General features: G+C 37.8%; 2 protein-coding genes across 2 annotated transcripts; one reads left to right on the top strand and one right to left on the bottom strand.

Annotated features, from left to right (window-relative positions):
• Window positions 1–12,058: 12,058 nt before the first annotated feature.
• Window positions 12,059–12,894, bottom strand: LOC142173567 (uncharacterized). The gene is made up of 2 exons (XM_075239185.1): window positions 12,388–12,894; window positions 12,059–12,241 (listed from the first exon to the last, which is right to left on the bottom strand). The coding sequence occupies exons 1-2, from the start codon at window positions 12,892–12,894 to the stop codon at window positions 12,059–12,061; spliced, it is 690 nt and encodes a 229-aa protein (XP_075095286.1).
• Window positions 12,895–16,273: 3,379 nt separating this feature from the next.
• On the top strand, window positions 16,274–20,135 carry LOC107766361 (putative ribosome-binding factor A, chloroplastic). Its single transcript, XM_016585132.1, has 4 exons — window positions 16,274–16,736; window positions 18,510–18,683; window positions 19,405–19,614; window positions 19,965–20,135. The coding sequence occupies exons 1-3, from the start codon at window positions 16,371–16,373 to the stop codon at window positions 19,549–19,551; spliced, it is 687 nt and encodes a 228-aa protein (XP_016440618.1). The 5' UTR covers window positions 16,274–16,370; the 3' UTR covers window positions 19,552–19,614; window positions 19,965–20,135.
• Window positions 20,136–23,341: the final 3,206 nt, after the last annotated feature.

Raw genomic sequence — 23,341 nt, 5'->3', positions numbered from 1 at the left:
ATAAAGGAATTTTAAAAATGTTAAACTTCATTTACTTGACAGTTAAATGAGAATTTGAAATTTTTGGAATATTTGCCCCTTAATAAATCTTGAATTGGTTGTTTAATATGTTTTCTCTTTTGTGGAGCGGGCCGAATGCCTCGGTAGCAGATAGATGCATCTATGGTTCGCGTCGTTCGACCCTCGGTACTGCACAGTTTAAATATTTATGTTGGATCGGGCCGTACGACCTTAGCATGATTTGCGCATGATATATCTTTGGAATTTATAATAATTGATATTGCTTTCATTGGCCCGAGATACAAAAAAATGTTAAATGACGAAAATAAATTTGGAAAGTTACTATTAGCAAAAGAATTGTTTACTTAATTCATGTTATTGAGTTTACAGCCGTTCTATACAATCCACGCTTAATTATACTATCGATATTTTATTGTTAGCCCTTAGTAAGTGTCGGAGTCGACCCCTCGTCACTACTTCTTCGAGGTTAGGCGGGTTACTTATTGGGTACGTGTTGATTTATGTACTCATACTACACTTGCTGCACATTTTTGTGCAGGTACATATATGTCTAGTGACCTTGTGGGCGCAGAGGCGCGGTTATGGCGGGGACTTAGGTGAGCTGCATTCTATACTACGATCCGCAGCCAGCAGAGTCTCTTTCAGAGTACTTATATTTCTCCGGTCCAAATTTGTATTCTGGACAGATGTTGTATTTTATTTTACATTCCTAGTTGAGGCTGATGCACTTGTGACACCGGGTTTTGGGGTGATTATGGGTTGTCTTGTATTGAAATTGTTAAAAATATTATTATTTACTCTGTAAATTCCATCTTTTACTATTTAATTGAAGGAAATATGATTTCAAAAATATTAAAATGAGAACCAAAGTAAGTACTTATTTTTGGCTTGCATGACAGCGGTGTTCGGCGCCATCACAACCTTTAATGAATTTTGGGTCGTGACAACATGGTATCAGAACACTAGGTTCACTTAGGTCTCACGAGTCATGAGCGAGTCTATTAGAGTCTCGCGGATCAGTACGGAGACGTCTGTACTTATCTTTGAGAGGCTACCGAACTATTATGAGCACTTCCCTTCTTGATTCCTCATTGTGCGATTTGATTCCTTTGAGGCTTATGCCTTCATTTCCTTCCTATTCAATCTTATGCGACGTGAAGCGCTTGTTATAAATTAGGAATCGAGGAATTTTATTGGTGCTACACATGTGGTGCATGATATTTCTCCATGCATATTTGATTGGGCTATTATCATCGCCTTGCGGAATGTCGTTCTGTCATTGCAGCTCAGTATCAGTATTACCAAAGGTTTTGAGAATTGGCATTGATTGTTATGACTATTCGTGTGTTGCTATCGCACAATGTTTGAGTAATGATAGGATACTTGTCTATGTGTAGGGGCAGTGAATGATTTGAAAGGAGGTTTATTCTCAATGCATGATTCAAGGGTTCAGTGTTTTATTTCCAACGGAGGAAAGGAAATCAGACTAAGAATATTCAGGTTTGGGTTGATGGAATAACGAGACTTGGTATTTTCGAGCATGGTAGGATTTTTATCTGTGATGTGGTGTTGTCGTCCTTGTTGAATGTGTTAAGTTCGCTGGTGTTATGGTCTTCTTCAATTCGCCTTTGGGGCAGGGTATTGTGAAATGGGGCTAGGGAAAGCGGCTATCAGAGATCGCGGTGTGCAGTGGTTTAGGATCGAATCGGTATTCCTAGTGTTGATGGATCGAGAAGGATGATCTTCGGAAAGGTTTAAAGTTTGTAGCGATCTATTGGTTCAAGTGTTACAGAGACGGATTTTGATTTAAGGCAACAGCTGGGCAGCGGAGGATGAGGAAAGAAATGTGGGAGGTGTCTTGTCGCGGTTAAGTTTCTAAAAGGCCAAGTGCGAGAAGCAGAAGTCGAGTAGTTTCTTAAAGGAGAGGGTTTGACCAAAGCAGGAGAGTGGCAGAGTAGCATATGAGTTCTGTGGTAGGATAGTTACACGCCTTGGGGGAAGTTAAAATGATTTGGGATTCATGGTGGACAGTAACTAGGTTTACATACTTAATTTGGAATATCGACTGCTATATTGAGGAAGATTGGGTGTGACAGGAGGGAGTTGCTTAATATGAAGAGGGATGCAACATGACTTTGGATTGGAATGTATCGTCGCACCTTTAGTTTATGTCAATAGGGAGTGAACGAACTTGTACAGCTGGTGAATAAGCACGGGCTCAGGGTGGTTTATTGATTTTGTAGTAATTGTACTCGGTGCAGTGCTGTTGGAAGATGTCGGCATGTAATTTCCACAGGTGGGTTATCTCCTGTGAGCAGGTTAGCGGTCGTGTGGTGTTGACGAAGCCTCTACGAAGGATTTTACTGGCTATCCAGTAAGAGGTCGAATATGTGAATGTGGCTAATGATTTAGAATGTTCATGAAATGTTTCACATAAGGATTTCGAGGAATTTGGCAGGTTGATTGTGCAAAATCATGTCAATGGGGGATAAGGAATCTCGGTAGGTTCCACAGTTATGCAATGGTAGCTTCAAGGTAAGTGGGAGAGCCCCACCATCTATGATTGGATTGCATGGTTATCTACTTGTGAGATTTCTGGTTATCGGCATATTGGTGGGTTATTACGACTAAAGAAAGAGAACATCAGTGGTAATTTGAGCAAGGGATTTGAGGGATGTGTGCTATAATTGGCCTTATCTATTCATGTTCAGGCTTTGGGAGGACTCAGAGTTTATGCTTCGTGTAGATGTGAAGTACAAGGAAAGTGATACAGCCGGGTACTTCTTTGAGAAGGTGTTCATGTGCTAGCAGGGCCTTGGAGTTTGATCATAATTGGGAACAAGCCAGAGTGGGTGACTCTCAACAATGGTTCTAGTGGGTTCAAAGATTCAAAGTATGGTGCCTAAGGATATCGAGCCAGTAGTATGGTTAAGTATTGAGCTTTTGCAGCGGATTATGAAAAGTGGCGTGGAGTGTTTTATGTTATCTTGGTCTACGGTGTGGCATTGGAGGAATGGGAGAAAATAACTTCGGATTCATAGAGGGATTTTCATAATGGGTGTACCAGTTGAAGATGCGAATATGTGCATAAGGAGGGTATGAGATGGTTCGTGGGTTTTGGAGACAGCGTGGTCTCGTGAAATAAGGTCAATCGGGATGAGTGCGAATTTGGGTTCATGATGTTTTGAATGGAGCTATTATTATTTCTAGGGCAAGTCCCGAGTAAATTAGAAAAAGTGGCTCAGTTGGTAATGGTTGAATCATCACAGTTATGGCAGTGACTAGTTTCTCCAGCGTGAAATTATACATGTGATTTGTGGCGGTACGTGCGAGGCTCGACGGCCGCCGTAATTGATTTTCATTTAGAGGCATTCAAATATTATGGCCTGTCATGTGTAGATGGGTCCCGTGAGAGTTATGGTAGTTTAGACCACTACTTGAGGATTGTATTTTCTGCGGTTATGGGAATTCAGTCGCGTGTTGCAATGGTTCTCCTTAAATGGGTTAAGTAAAAGGTTGCTATGTGATGGAGTGTTTATTCTATTAGTGGATCAGGAGTTATGATGTAATTCTTGTACTTTCACGTATTGGCATGTTAGGTGTAGTGATCGGCATGGGAATTGGAAGTTGAGGATCAAGGTTGCAGTCGATGTCGACAAGAATGTCAAGAGTTCGGATGAGCGGGGAAGAATTCAGATGTTTAGAGTAAGTTGGTATTGTCTTTAACGTCACCTGAGATCGGTGTCCTGTGTAAGAGGCTTTGTGTACTGATTTGCGGCTTCTTGATTTGCTTTACAGAATTTGTGTGGCCGGTGGTATATATGTGCAGACTTGTTACCTGGTGCGGAAGGTCGTGGGAGCATATCCCACGAGAAGATGGTATAAGTGTGACATATGGTCATTTGATTGATTAAAGATTGGAACCAAGTGTAGAGATTTGGTAATATCGCAAGTGCGAGAGTTTATGCCTGAGAGGCATTCTATTCCTTGGGTTGTGGACCATGTGAGTTTGTTTCAGATTTGACGGTTGTTCTTATGTATCGTGAATAGGTCATTGTGGGCCCTGAGGGGTTATTTAGACAAGCATGGTATGATTAGAATCGGTTTGAGGTCCATTGATGGGTCCAGATGTGGATGTGTATTCTACACCAGCCTGGGTATGTTCATTCAGTATAGAATTCCTTATGGAGTAGTATTCGGGCCTGGGATGTTAATTTCATCGCCAACTATTTCATGTAATACTCTATTGTGTCGTGTGGGTTGTGAGACAGCTTGATTATTTGTACAATGTGTTGAGGTCCCGCGTAGAGGTGGTGTTATGTGAGCAGGATGGCTCTCGAGATGCAGATCATATATCGCACCTTAGTGGTTCTTGAGTTTTATAGCTTATGACGCTACCCGTCTCCCTAAAATTTGTATTATGCACTTGGCATGCTTATGTGTAATGACCCGGCCGGTCGTTTTGAGAGTAATAGCCCCGATCCCCTATTTACTATTTTCCCCGTATCTTTTTCTGCTTAATTGACTTGCCGGGAGGTTTTGTTTTGGTTTCGGAGTATTTTGGGACACTTAGTCCATAAAACGGAAGTTTAAGTCTTAGGATTTTGACCGTAGTCGGAACTATGTGAAGACGACTCCGGAATGGAGTTTCGTTGGTTCCGTTAGCTCCGTTGGGTGATTTTGGACTTAGGAGCGTGTCCGGATTTCGTTTTGGATGTCTGTAGCTTATTTAGGCTTGAAATGGCAAAAGTCAAATATTTAAAGATTTTGACCGGTAGTGAAATTTCTGATATCGGGGTCAGATTCTGATTCCGGAAATTGGAGTAAGTTCGTAATGTCAAATATGACTTGTGTGCAAAATTTGGGGTCAATCGGACTTGGTTTGATAGGTTTCGGCATCGGTTGTCGAATTTGAAAAATTTTAAGTTCTTTAAGTTTGAATCGGAGGATGATTCGTGATTTTTCCGTTGTTCGGGGTCATTTGAGGGCTCGATTAAGTTCGTATGGTGTTTTAGGATTTGGTTGGTATGTTTGGTCGAGGTCCCGGGGGCCTCAGGTGAGTTTCGGGTGCTTAACAGATGGATAATTTGACTTGTGCATATTCTGAAGTTGCTGGTTCTAGTGTTTTCGCACCTGCGGTGGGAAGTCCGCAGGTGCGATCCCGCAGAAGCGAGAAAAAGGTTGCAGGTGCATTTTTAATCTTGAGGTCCAGTGGTCGCAGGTGCGACGAGTAAGCTGCAGAAGCGGAGCCGCATCTGCGGAAGAGAGATCGCAGAAGCAGATTTGGGGAGGAAGCCAAGTTCCGAAGAAGTGAACGATTGGGCGCAGAAGCGCATCCTCAGATGCGGATATATGTGCGCAGGTGCGGAGCTGGGGAATTTAATGAAATTCCGTATGTGCAGAGCTTTTGCTGCAAAAGCGGTTAATGGACCGCAGATGCGGTTTAACTGGCAGAAAAGGGGCCAAATTGAGGGTTTTATTTATTTCTTCATTTTTGGACTTGGGAGCTCGGGAATTGGCGATATTTTGAGGGATTTTCAGAGAGATCTTTGGGGTAACGATTCCTAACTCATTTTATGTTGTATTTCATTAATCTATAGTTGTTTCTTCCATTTAATTTCGGATTTGGATTAAAAAATTGAGAAAATGGGGGAAGAGTTCCCTAACCGAATTTCTGAGTTTTGATTGGGATTTAGACATCGGGTTTGGATAATTTTTGTACGAGTGAACACGTGATTGAATAGGTGTTCGTGTTTTATGACTTTTACCCGATTCCGAGATGTAGGCCCGGGTCGACTTTTTTGGGCAAATTTCAAAATTTTTGTTAAAGTATTGATTTCATTAATTAGATGAGTTTATTATGATTGCAGTTATGGTATGTAATTGCTTTTGGCTAGATTTGGGCCATTCAGAGCCGGATATGCGTGTGAAAGGCATTGTGACCGATTGATTGAGCTTGGTTCGAAGTAAGTGGTTTACCTAACTTTGTGAGGGGGAACTCCCCGTAGAATTTGTACTATTTTTGATATATGAGCGTCGTGTACGTGAGGTGACGAGTACGTACACGGGCTAATTGTATAAAAAATCGATTTTTCTACTAAGTAATAACCTGATTTCCTTCTTATTTGAGTTCTATCAGCATGTGTAGTATCCGGCTAGACTAGAATAACATGCCTAGTTGCTTTAATTGTTTACTTAAACTACGTGCAGCATGTTTAGTGAATTTACCTGTCTTTCCTTAACTGGTACTTAGGTTGAACTGTAGAATTTCGTGACGTAACTATTGAATTCTATTATTTGGCTGCATATTTACTTTGGGACTATGGAACGGTATTCTGGGAGATCCTCATGTACTGCATATTTACTTTGGGACTACGGAACGATATTCCAGGAGATCCCCATGTACTGCATATTTACTTTGGGACTACCGAACGGTATTCCGGGAGATCCTCATGTACTGCATATTTACTTTGGGACTACAGAACGGTATTCCGGGAGATCCCCATGTACTGCATATTTACTTTGGGACTACGGAACGGTATTCCGGGAGATCCCCCTCCACATTTACGTTGGGATTACGAGACGGTATCTCGAGAAAATCCCTGTTGTTATCTCTGTGTACTGAGATGTTGTCTTCTATGATTTCATTCTTGTTAAATTTTAGTCTTTATTTTACTGCGGTATTTTATTCTATCTTGTGTTATTTTATATATACCAGTAGGGCCCTGACCTGACCTCGTCACTACTCGACCGAGGTTAGGCTTGGCCCTTACTGGGTACCGATTGTGATGTACTCATGCTACTCTTCTGCACATATTTTTCATGTGCATATCCAGGTATTCCTTATCAGTCGCACTATCAGTGAGCCGGGACAGCTTTGGAGACTTCAAGGTATATTTGTCGCGTCCGCAGACCTCGGATTCCCCTTTTACTCTTCCCCATGTCCATTATCTTCTGTATTTTCTTTTGATAGACTCTGATGTATAGAAACACTAGATTTTCCTCCTGTAATTTGTGATTCACGATGTTTCTGGTTTTGGGAATTTGCTGTGTATTTTTGAATAGTTGGTTATTGTACATGCCAAGCGGTATAGTACCTAGTTAGTTGTGAAATTTATGTTTTCATTTCATTATTCCGAAAAATGTTAGGCTTACCTAGTCGTAGAGACTAGGTGCCGTCACGACATCATACGGAGGGGAAATTGGGTCGTGACATTATGGTTGATATTCGGGCATTTCGTGAGTATGAGCGTTACAGCTCGAGGTGTATTTTCTTTAGATTATTATGTGTGGATCGGGTGGCACGCTGCCACGGGTACATTGTTTGGATCGGGTTGCATGCCGCAACGGTATCATGTATGGATCGGGTTGCACGCCACAACAGTATGATATTTAGCACAGTTCTCTATATCTATTCCTGTGTGTTTTGTCCCGCATTTTCTGAGAGAGATTTATGACATCTTTTCGGTTGTTTAAATTAGTTACGTGGGTTGAGTAGATCTTTCTAGAGTTAGTTTCCTTATGTATCACATTCTAGTTTGTAGCTTGTTGGCACATTGTGGCATCATATGAGACTTTTGGCAGTGTCTGGGGTGGATTATTGTCTGAGCAGCTTGTACTAGGTGAGATGGAGATTATTAGACCTAGGATCAATACGATCACATTTATATGAAGCATATTAAAGATTAAATATTGGCATTCAGTCCAGAATGAGGTAATGGTTCTTGTCGGGAGGAGAAACTCCATAAATTGTAATTCGGCAAGTGGTTATGAGTTCTACACATCTTCTCTGTCGTGACATTTCAAGAGTTGGAACAAGACTTATAGGTGTCATGAGGTATGTCGTGAGCATCAGATTCTTGGGATTTCGGCTATTGTTGTCATAGGACGTTATTAAGCGTTTGTGAATAATACAGTGCATGGTGTGAATTCAATGAGAGTATACAATCATGTATTGGTACATCGTGTAGTGTTTGAAACGGTGTTCGTATGTTGGAAGCAAGCCTAGTAGAGAATTTCGGATGTTGGAATTTGGCTCTAAGGCTTATTTGCCTAAATAAAGGGTAAGCTTTTTAGACTGGCTCGAGCTAATATGCTTGACTGGGTTGTGGTAGAATGGGTAGGTGCACGAGGTATTGACCAGTGATTTCGGACAACTCTAGAGCAGTCCTTAGCACGTTCGAGGACGAACGTATGTTTAAGTGGGAGAGAATGTAATGACCCGACCGGTCGTTTTGAGCTTTAGCGTGTCGTTCGGCGGTTTGAGACCTTGAGTAGCTTCACTTCAGGTATTATGACTTGTACGTGTGGTCGGAATTGAATTTCGGAAAATCCAGAGTTGATTTAGAAAGAAAATTCTCTTTTCGGAAGATTTAAGTTGGAAGAATTTACTAAGGTGTGATTTTTGAGTAAACGATCGTGGAATCAGGATTTGAAGGTTCCAACATGTTCGTATGATGATTTTGAACTTGGGCGTATATCCGGATCGGGTTTTGGATGACCGGGGAGCGTTTCGGCGCCTATTGTGGAAAGTTGGCATTTTGGAAGGATTTCATAAATTTGGGTTGAAGTGCATTTCAATGTTATCAATGTCCGATTAGGATTCTGAGCCTGGGAATAACTCCATATGATGATTCTGGACATAGAGGCACGTCTGGAAGTGGATTTGGAGGTTCGTAGGTCGTTTCGAGGTCATTTGGCGAAAAATAAAAATTTGAAGGTTTTTGGAAAGTTTGACCGGGAGTGGACTTTTTGATATCGGAATCGAATTCTGATCCCGAAAGTTGGAGTAGATCCGTAATGTCGAATGTGACTTGTGTGCAAAATTTGAGGTCAATCGCACGTGATTTGATAGGTTTTGGCATCGAATATAGAGGTTTGAAGTTCTAAATTTCATTAAGCTTGAATTGGGGTGCGATTCATGATTTCGATGTTGTTTGATGTGATTTGAAGCCTCGAGCAGGTCTGTGTTATATTATTGGACTGGTTGGTGTGATTGGACGGGATCCCGGGGGCCTCGGGTGAATTTCGAATGCTTAACGGATCGATTTTTGGACTAAGGAAAATGCTAAGGCAGCTGGTATCTGGTGTAACTGCACCTGTGAGGTTTTGGCCGCAGGTGCGAAGCCACAGAAGCGGCCAGGAGGGTCGCAGAAGCGGTTCTGGACGAGTTGGGCAGTGCCCACAGGTGCGAGACTTCTTTCGCATCTGCGATGGCGCAGAAGCGGCCTCTTAGAGTGCAGAAGTGGAGTGGAGCGCAGGAGCGAGGTGCATTTTCGCACCTGCGATGTCGCAGGAGCGGGACATTGTCCGCAGGTTTGAAGGGGCGGCCTCCAGTGTTTTCCGCAGAAGCGGTCTTGGTGCCGCAGAAGCGACGCCGCAGAATCGGCCTTTGGCTTCGCAGGTGCGAAAGTCGCCTCGGCAGAATGTATAAGTTAGCCAAATCGGGTTTTGGCTCTTTTCACCTCTTTTCTCTCGTTGGAGCCGGTCTTGGGTGCGATTTTGAAGTGCCATTTTGTGATTCTTCATGAGGTAAGTAATTTCCACATATTGTGAGTTAAATAAATGGTTTATATATAGATTTAAACATGAAAATTAGTAAAAATTTGGGATTTTGAAGAAAAACCTAGAAATTGGTATTTTAGGAATTTGACCACGAATTTGGGCATAGAATTGAGAATAAATTATATATTTGAGTTCGTAGTGCTATGGGTAGTGTTTGTCTTCAAAAATTTTTGAAATCTAGGCACGTGGGCCTGAGGGTGATTTTTATCGACTTTTCTAGCGGAGTTGAAAATTATTGTAAATTGAATTATAATGAGTATTAGAGTATATATTTATGGATTTGCCCCTTTATTGACTAATTTTGGAGCATTGGGCACCGAATTGAGCCATTTGAAAGGCTTGGGAGCCAACTATGGAACTTCGGAGCGAGGTAAGTCTCTTTTCTAATCTTGTAAGAGGGAATTAACCCCATAGGTGAATCGAATCATTATGTGTTTCTATTTGTGGAGGCTACGTACGCACGAGGTGACGAGAGTCCGTGCGTAGCTACTATTATGCTTATGTCCAGGTAGTGTAGGACCTATATCATGTTGTACTTGTGATGTTTGCGCCCTACTAGTTAATTTAATTGTTTAAAACATTTAGAAACTCGATAAAGGAATTTTAAAAAGGTTAAACTTCATTTACATGACCGTTAAATGAGAATTTAAAATTCTTGGAATATTTTGCGCCTTAATAAATCTTAAATTGGTTGTTTAATGTATTTTCTCTTTTGTGGAGCGGGCCGAACGCCTCGGTAGCAGATAGATGCATCTATGGTTCGCGTCGTTCGACCCTAGGCAGTGCACAGTTTAAATATTTATGTTGGATCGGGTCGTACGACCTTGGCATGATTTGCGCATGATATATCTTTGGAATTGATAATAATTGATATTGCTTTCATTGGCCCGAGATACAAAAAAATGTTAAATGATGAAAATAAATTTGGAAAGTTCCTATTAATAAATGAATTGTTTACTTACTTCATATTATTGAGTTTACAGCCATTCTATACAATCCATGCTTAATTATAATATCAATACTTTATTGTTAGCCCTTAGTAAGTGTCGGAGTCGACCCCTCGTCATTACGTCTTCGAGGTTAGGCGGGATACTTACTGGGTACGCGTTGATTTATGTACTCATAGTACACTTGCTGCATATTTTTGTGTAGGTACATATATGTCTAGTAACCTTGTGGGAGCAGAGGCGCGGTTATGGCGGGGACTTAGGTGAGCTGTATTTTATACTACGATCCGCAGCCAGCAGAGTCTCCTTCAGAGTATTTATATTTCTCCTGTCCAAATTTATATTCCGGACAGATATTGTATTTTATTTTACATTCCTAGTTGAGGCTCATGCACTTGTGACACCGGATTTTGGGGTGATTATGGGTTGTCCTGTATTGAAATTGTTAAAAATATTATTATTTACTTTGTAAATTCCATCTTTTACTATTTAATTGAAGGAAATATGATTTCAAAAATATTAAAATGAGAACCAAAGTAAGTATTTATTTTGGCTTGCCTGACAGCGGTGTCCGGCGCCATCACGACCTTTAATGGATTTTGGGTCGTGACAGAAAGTGTTTAGTTGTAGCTGGATAAAATTAAAATTGTAGGCAAATTGTTTGCTAAGAACAATTCGACAACAATTTGCTTGTATCAGATTTTTGCTAAAGTTGTTTTAGCTTTTGTTTTGTTGTGTTGTGCAGAATTCTACTACTTACAAATGAAAATATCTGTAGCATGTTTTCTTTTTTGTTGAAAGCTGTTAGTAATTGATCTCCATATTGGTACTCTACAATATATGTTTTCTGTTGTCTTCTTTTACCATATTATGTTAGCATATGTTACTCTAAATGTAAGGTATCAAATGTTTAGCTTTACAATTAAATAAAATTTCAATCAACGATACACTAAAACTCTCAGATAATAATTTCTTTACATCATAACTACAATTCTGTCTACAACTAGTATACAAAAATACAGAATCTATTCAAAATTAGCAGTATTTTTAGAAAAAACTTAAAATTAATAAATAAATACAGTTATTGAACAAAACAACTACAAACCAATGGCATTAAGAGTTAAAATCTGTTTACCAAACATTCATTATATGAGACAATCTTTATTCAATTATAATTGTCCAGAACACAACAAATACAACTGAATATGTCTTAAAAGACGGATTATAATAAAAGTACTCTGTAAAAAAATCTTTATACTACATTAATTCTTATTTCCTTTTGGGAGCATTCCTACAAAATCTTTTGTTATGCCCTTTTTGTCTGCCGTTGCCACATGAAACCTTGTACTTCTTTGCATTTATTTCATCATATGGTTTGTATCTTTATTTTTAGGTCTCCCTGGCTGCCTTTTCCTAGTAGGTGGTAGTACAACTTCTTCTATTATATGTTGTGGCACATCCCATTTGCTTTCATCAGGTAGAAGGTCTACTGGTATTTCATAAGTCTGTAGAAGGCTCCCCCTCGTTTAATAAGGAGAACAATAGCTTTCATAAGACTCGTTCCTGTGCCTCAAAGCCGCCAAAGCATGTGGACAAGGAAGTTCATCAAGTTGGAATTGTCCACAACTACATCTCTTGTTTTGAAGGCAAACAATGAAGCGTTTCATACCATTTATCACAGCTTGGATGTAATCTGTTGAAGCCCTCACCTACATTTTTATTACAAATATACAACAAGTTGTCAGCACTTGATAAAATACAAAATATCTATAACTATACTATAACATATCTACAATTATCAGTATATGTTTATTTTGATGAAATCAATTATCTTATATTATGGACCATAAATTACTCTCATCTTATGCGATAATATCCTGTTGTCCTCCAACTCTTTGTTGTATTTTTTTCCAAGGTATGTGAACGTACCCTTTACATTCAATAACTTTTCATTAGTCCAACGTTCAAGAAGAGTCCTCATGTACTCTAATAGTTCAGCCACGAGCAGCTCTCTTGCATCTTTGGTTACCGTATTTAAAGACTCTGCAATATTCGATGTCATCGTCCATGTTTTGTTCACCGTAGCATGTACCCGAGACCATTTGTAATAACTAATATCATATAGGTATGCTTTAATACGTGTGTCGATCTTTTCAATCTTTGACATTCTTTCATTAAATTCATCAAGCGTGTATGATCGTGTCGTGGCAAAGTACAATTCGCTTATCTTTAGATGACCTTTCTTGAACTTTGACCTTACATTTGTCCAAATATGCCACATGCAAACATAATGTGGCATGCCAGTATAAACCGTAGATGTTACCTTCAAGATACTCTCATTCTGGTCCGAAACAACACACATATTTGGTTTTTCACCATATGCATATTTGAATTGCTCAAAAAATCACCTCCATGATGCTTCATTTTTTGAATCAAACAATGGCGTATACTAGTGGTAATATGCTACCTATCACATAGGTAGCAAAAAGAAATTCAATTTTCTTGAAAATATAAAAAATACAGTCTCAGAAACGACTTTATTACAATATTTTTATAATTAATCTACATTACCTGTTGCATCCAGTATGCTAGCTGTTAGCATGATTCCCCTATATGCCGACTTCAAGAAGGTGCCATCAACTACTACAACTGGCCTACAATGCTCCCAACCTTTGATGGACGTATATACTAAGAGAAACAAATGCATACAAGAAACAGTAATCTTCAGTCTTCTGCAATTTCACTACCGACCTTGAATAAGTCTCCTCCAATATATACAAATAACTCGACAACCGACTGTAGGAATCAGCAAGATGACCTCTCAAAAATTCCAAAATCTTTTTCTTGGTTCTCCAAGCTTATATGTATGTTAAGTTCACACCATGCTCCGATAACTATCAGTTTGTATGTCTTTTGGTGTGTATATTGTCTTAGGATCCACATATTTTGGCATGATCATGCTGCCAACTACCACGGTAGTAGCTCAGCATTGTATATATGTGTTGTCCATCAAAGAGCATGTATGCAAGCTGTTGAATTTTCGAACGTTGAACAATGCTGATTCATTTATGCTGGTGGACTTGAAGTGCCACGTACAATTATCACAAACACATGAGAGGCAATAGCTACAGAATAAAAATAATTATAAAAATATTATGCAAATTGTAGCTACAGAATACGAGGCTGTTTATGCACAACAAATTGTTCTAAATAATTTATATACATAAAAACTACAACTTATACACAATATGATTTTGACAAATAAAATGTTCTTACCTTCTTGCACTAGACCTTTTCACCCTAAATTAAAATTTATTCATGACAGCATAGTGCTTCATTGCACTGACAATTGTTTGCTTGTCTTGGTAAACTTGGCCTACTACAATTACTTTTGGGGTATATTCTGTTATTATGATACTTTCATATTCCACAGTTACCGTCAACTTCACTGTTCCTGATACTTCTCCAAATATGTTACAATTACTTGACAAGTGTACCACGTTAGTATTACAATAATCAGAAGTACCTGCACTCAATTAAAAGTATAGTAATTCAAACCTCTGTATATTCAGGTGTTCAGTATTTGACAGAATACTTGTAGATACTTTGTTCTGTAATCACATTATTATTTTTTCAAACCTTAAGTATTGTGTAACAGTTACACTTCAATTGTTTCTAGAGACATAATAGTTGAACTATATTTGTTATGTAGTATAGTTGTAGATAATTTGTAGTAAAATTATAGAACAATCGATATTGAAAAAACACCACCACTGGAAAAACATAGCAAACCTGCAATGTGCTCGCAATCGACATACTGCATTCCAAATCAAAATCACGTATTGTTATACACAGCGGATACATTCCTAAGTTTTTATTTTCCTTTTTCGTCTACATATACACTTGAACTCCCATGTCGTTTCGAATTTCCATTGGAGGACAACATTCGTTGATAGTGTATTTGATCTCGGTAATTTTTATAGAGGTATCGATCATTAGATGCTCTGCAATTACGCCATTCAATTTGACAACAATTTCATCAACATCAAAATCTATGTATCTCCCAAAGCTATCCCACCCACCATTGAGCTGAAGCATTACTACTAATTCTGACATTATATCGCCAAATTCAATTCAATTATAGAGAAAATAATCACGCAATCGTATGAAAACTTTAGAATGTAGCTAATTATTTGCAATTGTGTTCTTCTGAAGCTTTTTTTGAGTTTGTTGCCTTGTTTATGGAAAATCAGAGGAAATCTACGTAATAGAAGGATTCTACAGATATGTTGCCTTGATTATGATGCAATGATTGCGTCTAAAATTTCTAACTGAAATATAAGCTATCCCAAAATTGCGCGTCTAAATAAGGCAGTCTACCGAAGAAAAGAGTCTATTTTAAATGAATGTATATTTTTTGTAGCTAAAATATATTTAGGTCGGGTAAATTTAAAAATTGGGATAATTTTGATAATAAGGTTTCAAATAGTGTATAGAAAAAAAAAATTTCTTATTATTCAATATGAAAGAATGTGGATGGCTTTGAATCTAAGCCCAAATATGAGGGATGATTTTGGGCTTTTTAAGTTTGTAGGTCGCCTAGTGTACAAGCGACACTGAAGTCGCCAAATGTACAAGCGACCTAACAAATAGGACTATTAACGTTCTATGTGAAAGAATAGGGATGGCTTTGTATCTAAGCCTAATATGAGGGATGAATTTGGGCTTTTAAGAAAATAATTGGGTCGCCCAATATATAGGCGACGCTGAAAATAATCGTAGTCGCCGAATACACGGGCGACCTAGTAAAAGTAGGTGAAATTCAAAAATAGTCAGATTTACAAGTGGTAATTGAAAAATAGCCACAGTTTCAAAAGTAATCAAAATTTAGCCACTTTTCATGTAAAGATAAATCTGAACAAAAACACTATTCAAAATTCGGAAAATATTCCAGCATAATATGATGGAGGTCGAATTTTTTACATGTGAACTTCCAGCATAACATGCTGGAATTTTATAATGTGCTGGAGTCCCAGTATAATATGCTAGAAGTTTATACACAGGTGCTCCAATCTCCAGTATATTATGCTGGAACTTTCTGTGTGCTGGAGTTCCAGCATAATATGCTGGAAGTTCATACACAAGTGCTTCAATATCCTGTATATTATGCTGGAGCTTTCCGTGTATAATGACTATTTTTTAATGACTTTGCAAACACTGTCTATTTTTCAATTACCAATTCAAAAACTGGCTAGTCCGTACTATTTTAATACTAAAAGTAGAAGTCGCCCCGAGATAGTAGAGCAGCTAACCTTGTAATAGCCTGTTTGGCCAAGCTTCTAAAATCAGCTTATTTTGAGAAGTGCTTTTCTCAAAAGTACTTTTTTAAAAAGTGCTTTTGGGGAGAAACAGTTTGTGTTTGGCTAATTAATTTGAAAAGTACTTTTGAGCAGTAATTAGTGTTTGGTCAAGCTTTTGAAAACTGGTTCTTAGTGTATTTTTCTCAAAAGTGTTTCTTAGAAAAGTGCTTTTGGAAAGAAGCTATTTTTTTCTGCTTTTCAAAAACTGCTTCTTCTTCTCCTCAAAAATATTTTTTTTCTTCCAAAAACTTGGCGAAACACCTCAATTTTTGGCTAAAAGTGCTTTGGGTCAAAAAAAATACTTTTGGCCAAAAAAGAAGCTTGGGCAAACACGCTATAAATCAGCCCAATTTTCAATAACCGGATAAGAGGATAGTTGCACTTAATTCCAGAAACACCCTTACACAAACGGATATTCTAAACCGGTTCCTCTCAGCTGGGTCATCTCTACAACCCGATTACCCGAAAAAGCTCTGTAATGCAGCACCTCGTAATCCAAATTCCACGTTTACGTCCTCTCCCGCCGTCCACACAATGCCTCTTTCCGGCAACAATGAGTTCGTCTCCGTCGGTTTTCACGGCGAAGCCTCTCAGTCTCCGGCAATTCAACTCTCCAGTGCTGATAACCCACAGCAAGAGTGTAAAACTTCGGTTCATTAGATGTATGGCGAATCCTCGGAGAGTTAAAATGGTGGCTAAACAGATACAAAGAGAGCTCTCCGACATGTTACTTACGGATAAGGTGTTACAGTACGCTGTTCTACCTGAAGCTGCTCTTGGTGCGGATCGATACCTTTCTTCGCTTACTACTATCAGTGATGTTGAAGTTTCAACGGATTTGCAGGTTCGTTAATTTTGAATAATTGTTAGTTTTAGCTTAATTTTTTCTCGAATTTGCAAAATCTTCTAAATTAGGAAGAAGGTTAGTTAATTGTGGTATTAGAGTAATTACATTTGCGTTTCATTAGTATGAGAATTTTTTGAGAAAGTGTAGCCATATGATAATTGAACTACTACAACATCCTCTTAAGTTTTATGCATTCTGTCAGTAGAAATATTTTTTACACTATCACATCGGTTATAAGGTAATAGGCCACTTATAAGCTAATTACATGTAAATCTCTTATAAACATTACTTGGTAAGTTGGTAAATAAAGTAACTAACTAGCTATTAAAGGTTAAATTAAAATCCACTGAAAGTCTACTATGAAATAAGGAGAAAAAGGCATATGAGAGGTTTTTGTTGAAAGGAATTTGTGATAAGCTTCTTTTTTCGTGTTAAATCCTGTTTAGTTAATGCCAAACTTAGAATATTGTATGTTTTTCGCTTAACTGAGTCGATTTTATCGGTTGAAGAGAAAGTGAAAAGCTTCATGTTTGGCTTGTTGAAACAAGCCATAGTCTTTTATCATATTGTGAAATCTATGCATAAGATTTTCTTGCTCTGAGCTTAATCCTTGCAGTAACTGTTCATGTTTAACCTGTTCTTATAATATTATTGTAATTCTGTTCCTTCCCAATTGCTTAACGAACCGAAGTAGACAATGTGAAGCTATCTGATAGTTTTTCTCAATGTACTAGGCAAGGAAGGATTAGGTAGATCTGTTTATATATTTAATATACTAGGGATAATGGGAATTATTATCTCCGTCATGAAGAGATCTTATTTGGTAGTATTTGATAGGCTTTGCATATATAGCATCTGGTTGTTTTGAAGAGGTGATCTTAATGAGTTCATTTTAATCAAACGCGTAGGGGTAAAATAAAGTTGGTATAGAGTTTTGACCATATATCCCAGAGCCAATAAGCATATTTGCGCCTCATATGCACTGGAACACAGACTATCACCCTCCTTCTTTTGTAGAATGTTACTACTGATATTAAGTTGTGGTTGTCTCCCACTACTGATCCTGATATCTGGATTGACATGGATGTACTGTTTACAGATCAAATGCTTTTTCAACATTATATCTAAAACTTTCAGTTGCTGAAGGTGACTTCTTCAGAACTCCTGGTTTAATTGAGTTTTTCAATAAATCGAAATTTAATTAGCCTGAAGGACGTTGCTTTTAAACAGACTACACAGTATGTTAAGGATGGTCTTATGGGTTGAAACTAGAGGTGACTGTTAAGAAACAAGAAAACATCCAAATATTGAATAAGATATGTATGGCAATCCTTGGCAGGACAAGGCTGTGGTTACATTCTCCCCTAGGGTAGAATTTACTCCATTTGATTTTGAGGGTACGATTCGCTGAAGAAGTGATCAAACCCCTATCACCATCCACTAGCAACTTACAAGAAGATCCCAATCTCAAATTTTATCTTTCTCAGGATAAAGTTGTCATTCGTGCCTCTAATGTATGTGACTATGTAAAGTGATGTCTGCTGTCGACGCAAGCAAAAATGAGAAACTGAGAAAGAAAAATTTTAGGTGTGAGAGAGAGAGATTTTCCATTATTAAGAAATTGCATCTAACTTAGTACTAGACAACAAAGAAAATGATTCCTATCACTCCTATAAATGGCAAGCTTCTCTCCTCTGATCACTAGGATGATGCATGCGATTTATCATATTCTAATTTGGAGACTCAAAAAATATTTCTGTGCTACTGTAGGTTGTAAAGGTCTATGTCTCTGTGTTTGGAGATGAAAGAGGTAAAGAAGTGGCTTTGTCTGGCTTGAAGTCAAAAGCAAAATATGTAAGGAGTGAGCTAGGTAGGCGAATGAAGTTGCGACTGACTCCCGAGATTCGTTTCATTGAAGATGAGTCCCTTGAACGAGGAAGCAGAGTGAGTAATTCTAATCTATTTTCTTATTAGAAAATTGATTAGTTTTGGGGGATCTTTATTGTTATTTATATCTCCAACAGCGTTATGCTCTTTGCATTTTCTTTTTAGTTTTCTCTCTTATTTTACAAGTCTGTTTTTGTTTCCTGGCTACTAAGCCTTTTATATTTTTCCTTCCATAATTTCTCAATATTGAGGTTAACCTTTGTCTTTGACTTTCCCCTACTTAAATGATGGCCAAGTTCATTGACAACTCACCAAACTGACTTGGATCTTGAACGTATCAGATGCCTGTTGAACAGTTCTCAGGATTTTGTCACTAATTTAGGAAGAGTGAAGTTATTAGCCTCAACGCCTGTTTTTATTGTCAGTGATCTCTCAAATAATCCACGGCTCAAACTGTTTCTTGCATTTCCAAGTTGATCCAGTAATTCTCTTGCTTAATCAGCATGACTTTTTGGTTAAGTTCTGGCTTAATCAACATTACTTTCTATCCAAGAAAAAAATGACTTATTTGGCTTTTGGCACTAAAATTTATTCTTGAGACCAATTAAACCATAACCTCTTTCTGAAATGATGCAGTGAATAGGCTTTGTGTCTTCTTTTGCTAGCATTGGTACTGAACGGAGTAGATTATAACTATATGATCGATGTGCATTTTCCGGCAGATCGCTTCCTTACTGTCCCTCACAAGTCATACTTACTGTTGAACCAATTCTTGCAGGTACTTGCTATATTGGACAGGATTAAGGATGAGAACGAGAACAAGAATGCACCATCCGGAGCTTCCGATAACAATGACCAAAGCGATGATGATGGGGATTGGGAGGGTGACGACCCCGATGATGAAGGCATTATTTATGTGAAATAGCTCTCACTACTTCTCTCTAAAATACGCCGACTTTGGAGTAGTCAAAAGATGCATTGCATCGTGGTAAGTCTCGCATGTTTGTAAAGTTAGCACATTTCTGAGTGAGCACAACACTGGGTTCCCTGAAATTTGTGTTGGTTAGGCTACATTGATTGTGCCTTTGTATTACCAGAGAATAGAAATGTTGTGCTTTTCAGCTCACACTAGCACCTGAACTGCCCTTTCCATCGCTAACACTCATATAAAGCTTAGCCTTCGCAATCTTCATAGGAGCAGCGAGTAAACTTCAGTAGAACTTTAACATCACTGACCAGAAGTCATCCACATCCATTTATCTCCATTGTGTTGCGTTGAGTGAGCTTATTATCACATTTTATTTTTTAAAAATCTAATGATTGCTATTACGTTTACAGGGTGGAGGTGTTTCCACAGTGATGCAAAGAACATTTGCGCAGGTTCCAAATTGTGGAAACCTTATTGAACCATGTTCAGAATTGTCTAGCTAGTTTCTTTTCTTGTTTCATGTATAATTCATGTCTGATAATACGAATCAGTTGAGTAGTATTACTTGGCCTTTCCATGCACGAGCCCTGCCTTTGCCTCTCCATTTCAACTTAAGCAAGTTTACTAGCTGGTTTAGTCTGTTTTTAATTCTGGAGAAGAAATTGAAACAAAAAGGTAATCTATGCCAATAGTAATTAGACTAGAAATTGTCGTGTAAAAGTTTGTCTGGATATTTTAACTATTGAGAGGACCTGGTTAAATGAATTTTACTTTTACATGAGTGATGTAGATCCACAAATTAAAGTTCATAGGCAAACTTACACCTGCATATATTTGTGTTGAATATGTTTCCAAGTTGTATTGATATCGCGTAGTGATAGTATATAAGACATTACTTGGATTACACCGTGGCTGAAAAACATTATACTAGCATTAAAGAAAACACAAGAAAGAAGAGATCCTTTTCGCATAATTATGGGTTCATTCAATATTTTACCACGGTAAATGAACCACCTTAGACAGCTCATCTAGAAAGCAAGTCAACATATCTTCATCATTTATGGAATAACCACAAACTAAATTAGCTTTTTCCCTGGATGACCTGATGTAACAAGATTATTGTCTATGGCCAACTTTCCCCTATTTGTCCAGTGCAGTCCTCAAAATTGGACCACCATGATACCAAATGAACCATAAAAATATCTAAACTCTCAAACACAAAATTTAACAGTTACAAGTCAGAAAATGATGGTCCTAAGCAACAGGCCAGAATGAAAATTGATATTATATGATTGTCATATATTATTTTTATCAAACAGCAAATGCAGCATACTGCTCTCTATCAGTGATGTGCCTAAGCTTCAGCCTTCTGGTGAGACTTGGCCTTAGCCTGAAATAAATAAGATGGAAAGTTGGCAATAAACATTAGTCTATGCAGAATGAAAGGCAAATTAGCTAGTATTAGAAACAATTGTAAACATCCATTGGTTGAAAGAAAACCAAATATTTACAGCTGATACAAGGAGATTCACAAAACAATTAACACGGAAAAAAGAAAAAATACGAGCACTGTAGAAATTTGTTGAACGTCTTCTTCTTAAGCAGTATCCACGCGAACTTCAAAAAGGCATTACAAATTACGCAGATAAGTGATGGGAAAGGAAAATTCCAAACACATCCTGACTCTCATTTCTCAATGTGGATGGAGGCAGGATTTCAGGGTGCTCATGAACCGTGATGGACCATGAGCAAAATGCAAATTGCATCTACCTTAGACAAATCATGAATATCATTTCACGGAGAAAATGATAAACAGGATATAAGAGCTATATGCTTGGAGAGGTAGAAACTAGCTGGAATCATAACAAGACATTATTGTTCAAACAAGTGTTTACTGCGGTCCTTTTGTAACAAAGTCAAACACACTCATAGAGCCCCAAGAACAGCATCCTAGACCAACAAACCGATCAGTGGGCTTTTAATCATCGTGCACCTTTCCGTCCACTCTTAAACTGGACATTAGCGGAAGCACACTGTCGACATGTTCATAGCTAAGAAGTATCAGAGGCATAACATTCACAAAAATGATCTACTTATCTTCCACGTTAAAGCATAAGCTTGTGAATTTCTGCTTGTATTTTCAGTCATCACCATTCTACGGGCTATGAGAATATAAAATTTATGTATCTCCTTTCTGCTTCAGAATCCAAACTAATCTCATGGAAGTAGATCAGGTGGTCTCGAAGAAATAAAGTTGTGCCTCGTACTGCTACTTAGACATGCGGTAATTTGTCATGTCCTTCTAATCAGCTCATTCCTCCTTACCCCGGGTAAGGGTAAGGTCTGCGTACACTCTACCCTACCCAGACCCCATTAGTGGGATTCTACTGGGTTGTTGTTGTTGTTGCTTCTAATCACCTCATTGAATAATATCTGTATCTTGTTCCCTTCACATTGAGCTTGTTATCAAATAGATCTACCATTTATTAGGGCATTCTTTTATCTGATTTAATTTTGCAATTCAGCTTCAAGACAATTAGATTGAACAATATAAGAAAATTCAAGCTGCAACCTAAAAATCTGACAGTTAACTATTGAGTCTAGAAAATTTCATAGTTTAAAGACGTTGAAGAAACATCAAACCACACAGAAAACTCAACAAAAAACAATATTGTCTTTCTTATCTAAAAATATCACTAAATAGTGGGGAGAGAAACAAAGCAAATACCCTGAGATACTTGAGCTTCATGCTACCATAGACAAGTCCGAATGTGAATGCCGAGGTACGAGCCACCTGTCCCCAAAACAATTAAATTGATTAATCAACCAATCGCCTAAGCATCAACCTAAATCTGTTCGCTCTAGTCAGATCCATTTCACTATAATACTCAACAATATGAATTTTAAGTTAATTAAAAGCATTTCAAAATCAATGATTGACTGGTACATTAGATCGAAGAATAGAAAGAGAGAAAAAAATGGATTACCAGAGCAAGGGTGCTGGTACCAGAGTAAGGTCCGGGAAGAGGCGCCATTGTTGAATTGCAAAGTAGAGCTTCTTCAAGATCTCTTTTTAAGCCCTAGATTTTTCACAAACCCTGAAAGGCCTAAACATACCAACGACGGTGGGCTTATATATTGGGAGCTGTGATCTGCTATGCGCCCCCTTAGTTAAAACCTCTGAGTTTTTTTTTTTTGTTTTTTTTTTGCCTTTTCATTTTGTGGTTTTTGTTTTGGTTAAATATTCACGATGTATATTTCCCCTTTTAGCCTTACACGAAAGCCTTGTTATAATTTATTTATTAACAAAAATTAATTAAACTTCATTATTAGTCAAAATAGCTCTTTATAAAAGTGAAATTAAGAATGAAATAGTATGATTTAGCAACTTATCTGTTACTATGTCTTGATAATTGTGCTTGCATGACCTGGTCGCACTTTTTTTTTCTTTACATCATGATATCATGGATTTATTTCAATTTATACAATTTAACTATATTAATTAATTAATTAATTAACTAAAAACATATTGCGTATCCAGTAATTGCACAATGAATTAACATTCATCACTTTGACAAAGCTGATTACAATTTATTAAGATCTAATGATCACTTATAAACAATGACACGTAACATAGTAAAACTCCCAAATCAAATAATGAATTAAGAATATACTTTATACAAAAAGATTTGTTTATTGGAGCTGGTGTAAATATGAAGTACTCTATCCATTTTAATTTACGTGAACATATTTGATTGGACATAAAATTTTAAAAAAAAAAAAATTA

The sequence above is a fragment of the Nicotiana tabacum genome, chromosome 19, assembly GCF_000715075.1.
Source record: "Nicotiana tabacum cultivar K326 chromosome 19, ASM71507v2, whole genome shotgun sequence".
Classification (NCBI taxonomy): Eukaryota; Viridiplantae; Streptophyta; class Magnoliopsida; order Solanales; family Solanaceae; genus Nicotiana; species Nicotiana tabacum.
This window is presented reverse-complemented; position numbering and strand designations above follow the sequence as displayed.

What these genes read in the sequence shown, in the direction of transcription:
- LOC142173567 (XM_075239185.1), bottom strand. Translation starts at nt 12,894, where the DNA reads ATGTGTGTTGTTTCGGACCAGAATGAGAGTATCTTGAAGGTAACATCT. An exon ending in TATTATCGCATAAGATGAGA is followed by an intron (nt 12,242 to 12,387) that starts GTAATTTATGGT and finishes ATAAAAATGTAG; the next exon opens with GTGAGGGCTTCAACAGATTA.
- LOC107766361 (XM_016585132.1), top strand. Translation starts at nt 16,371, where the DNA reads ATGCAGCACCTCGTAATCCAAATTCCACGTTTACGTCCTCTCCCGCCG. An exon ending in AAGTTTCAACGGATTTGCAG is followed by an intron (nt 16,737 to 18,509) that starts GTTCGTTAATTT and finishes GTGCTACTGTAG; the next exon opens with GTTGTAAAGGTCTATGTCTC. An exon ending in CCCTTGAACGAGGAAGCAGA is followed by an intron (nt 18,684 to 19,404) that starts GTGAGTAATTCT and finishes CAATTCTTGCAG; the next exon opens with GTACTTGCTATATTGGACAG.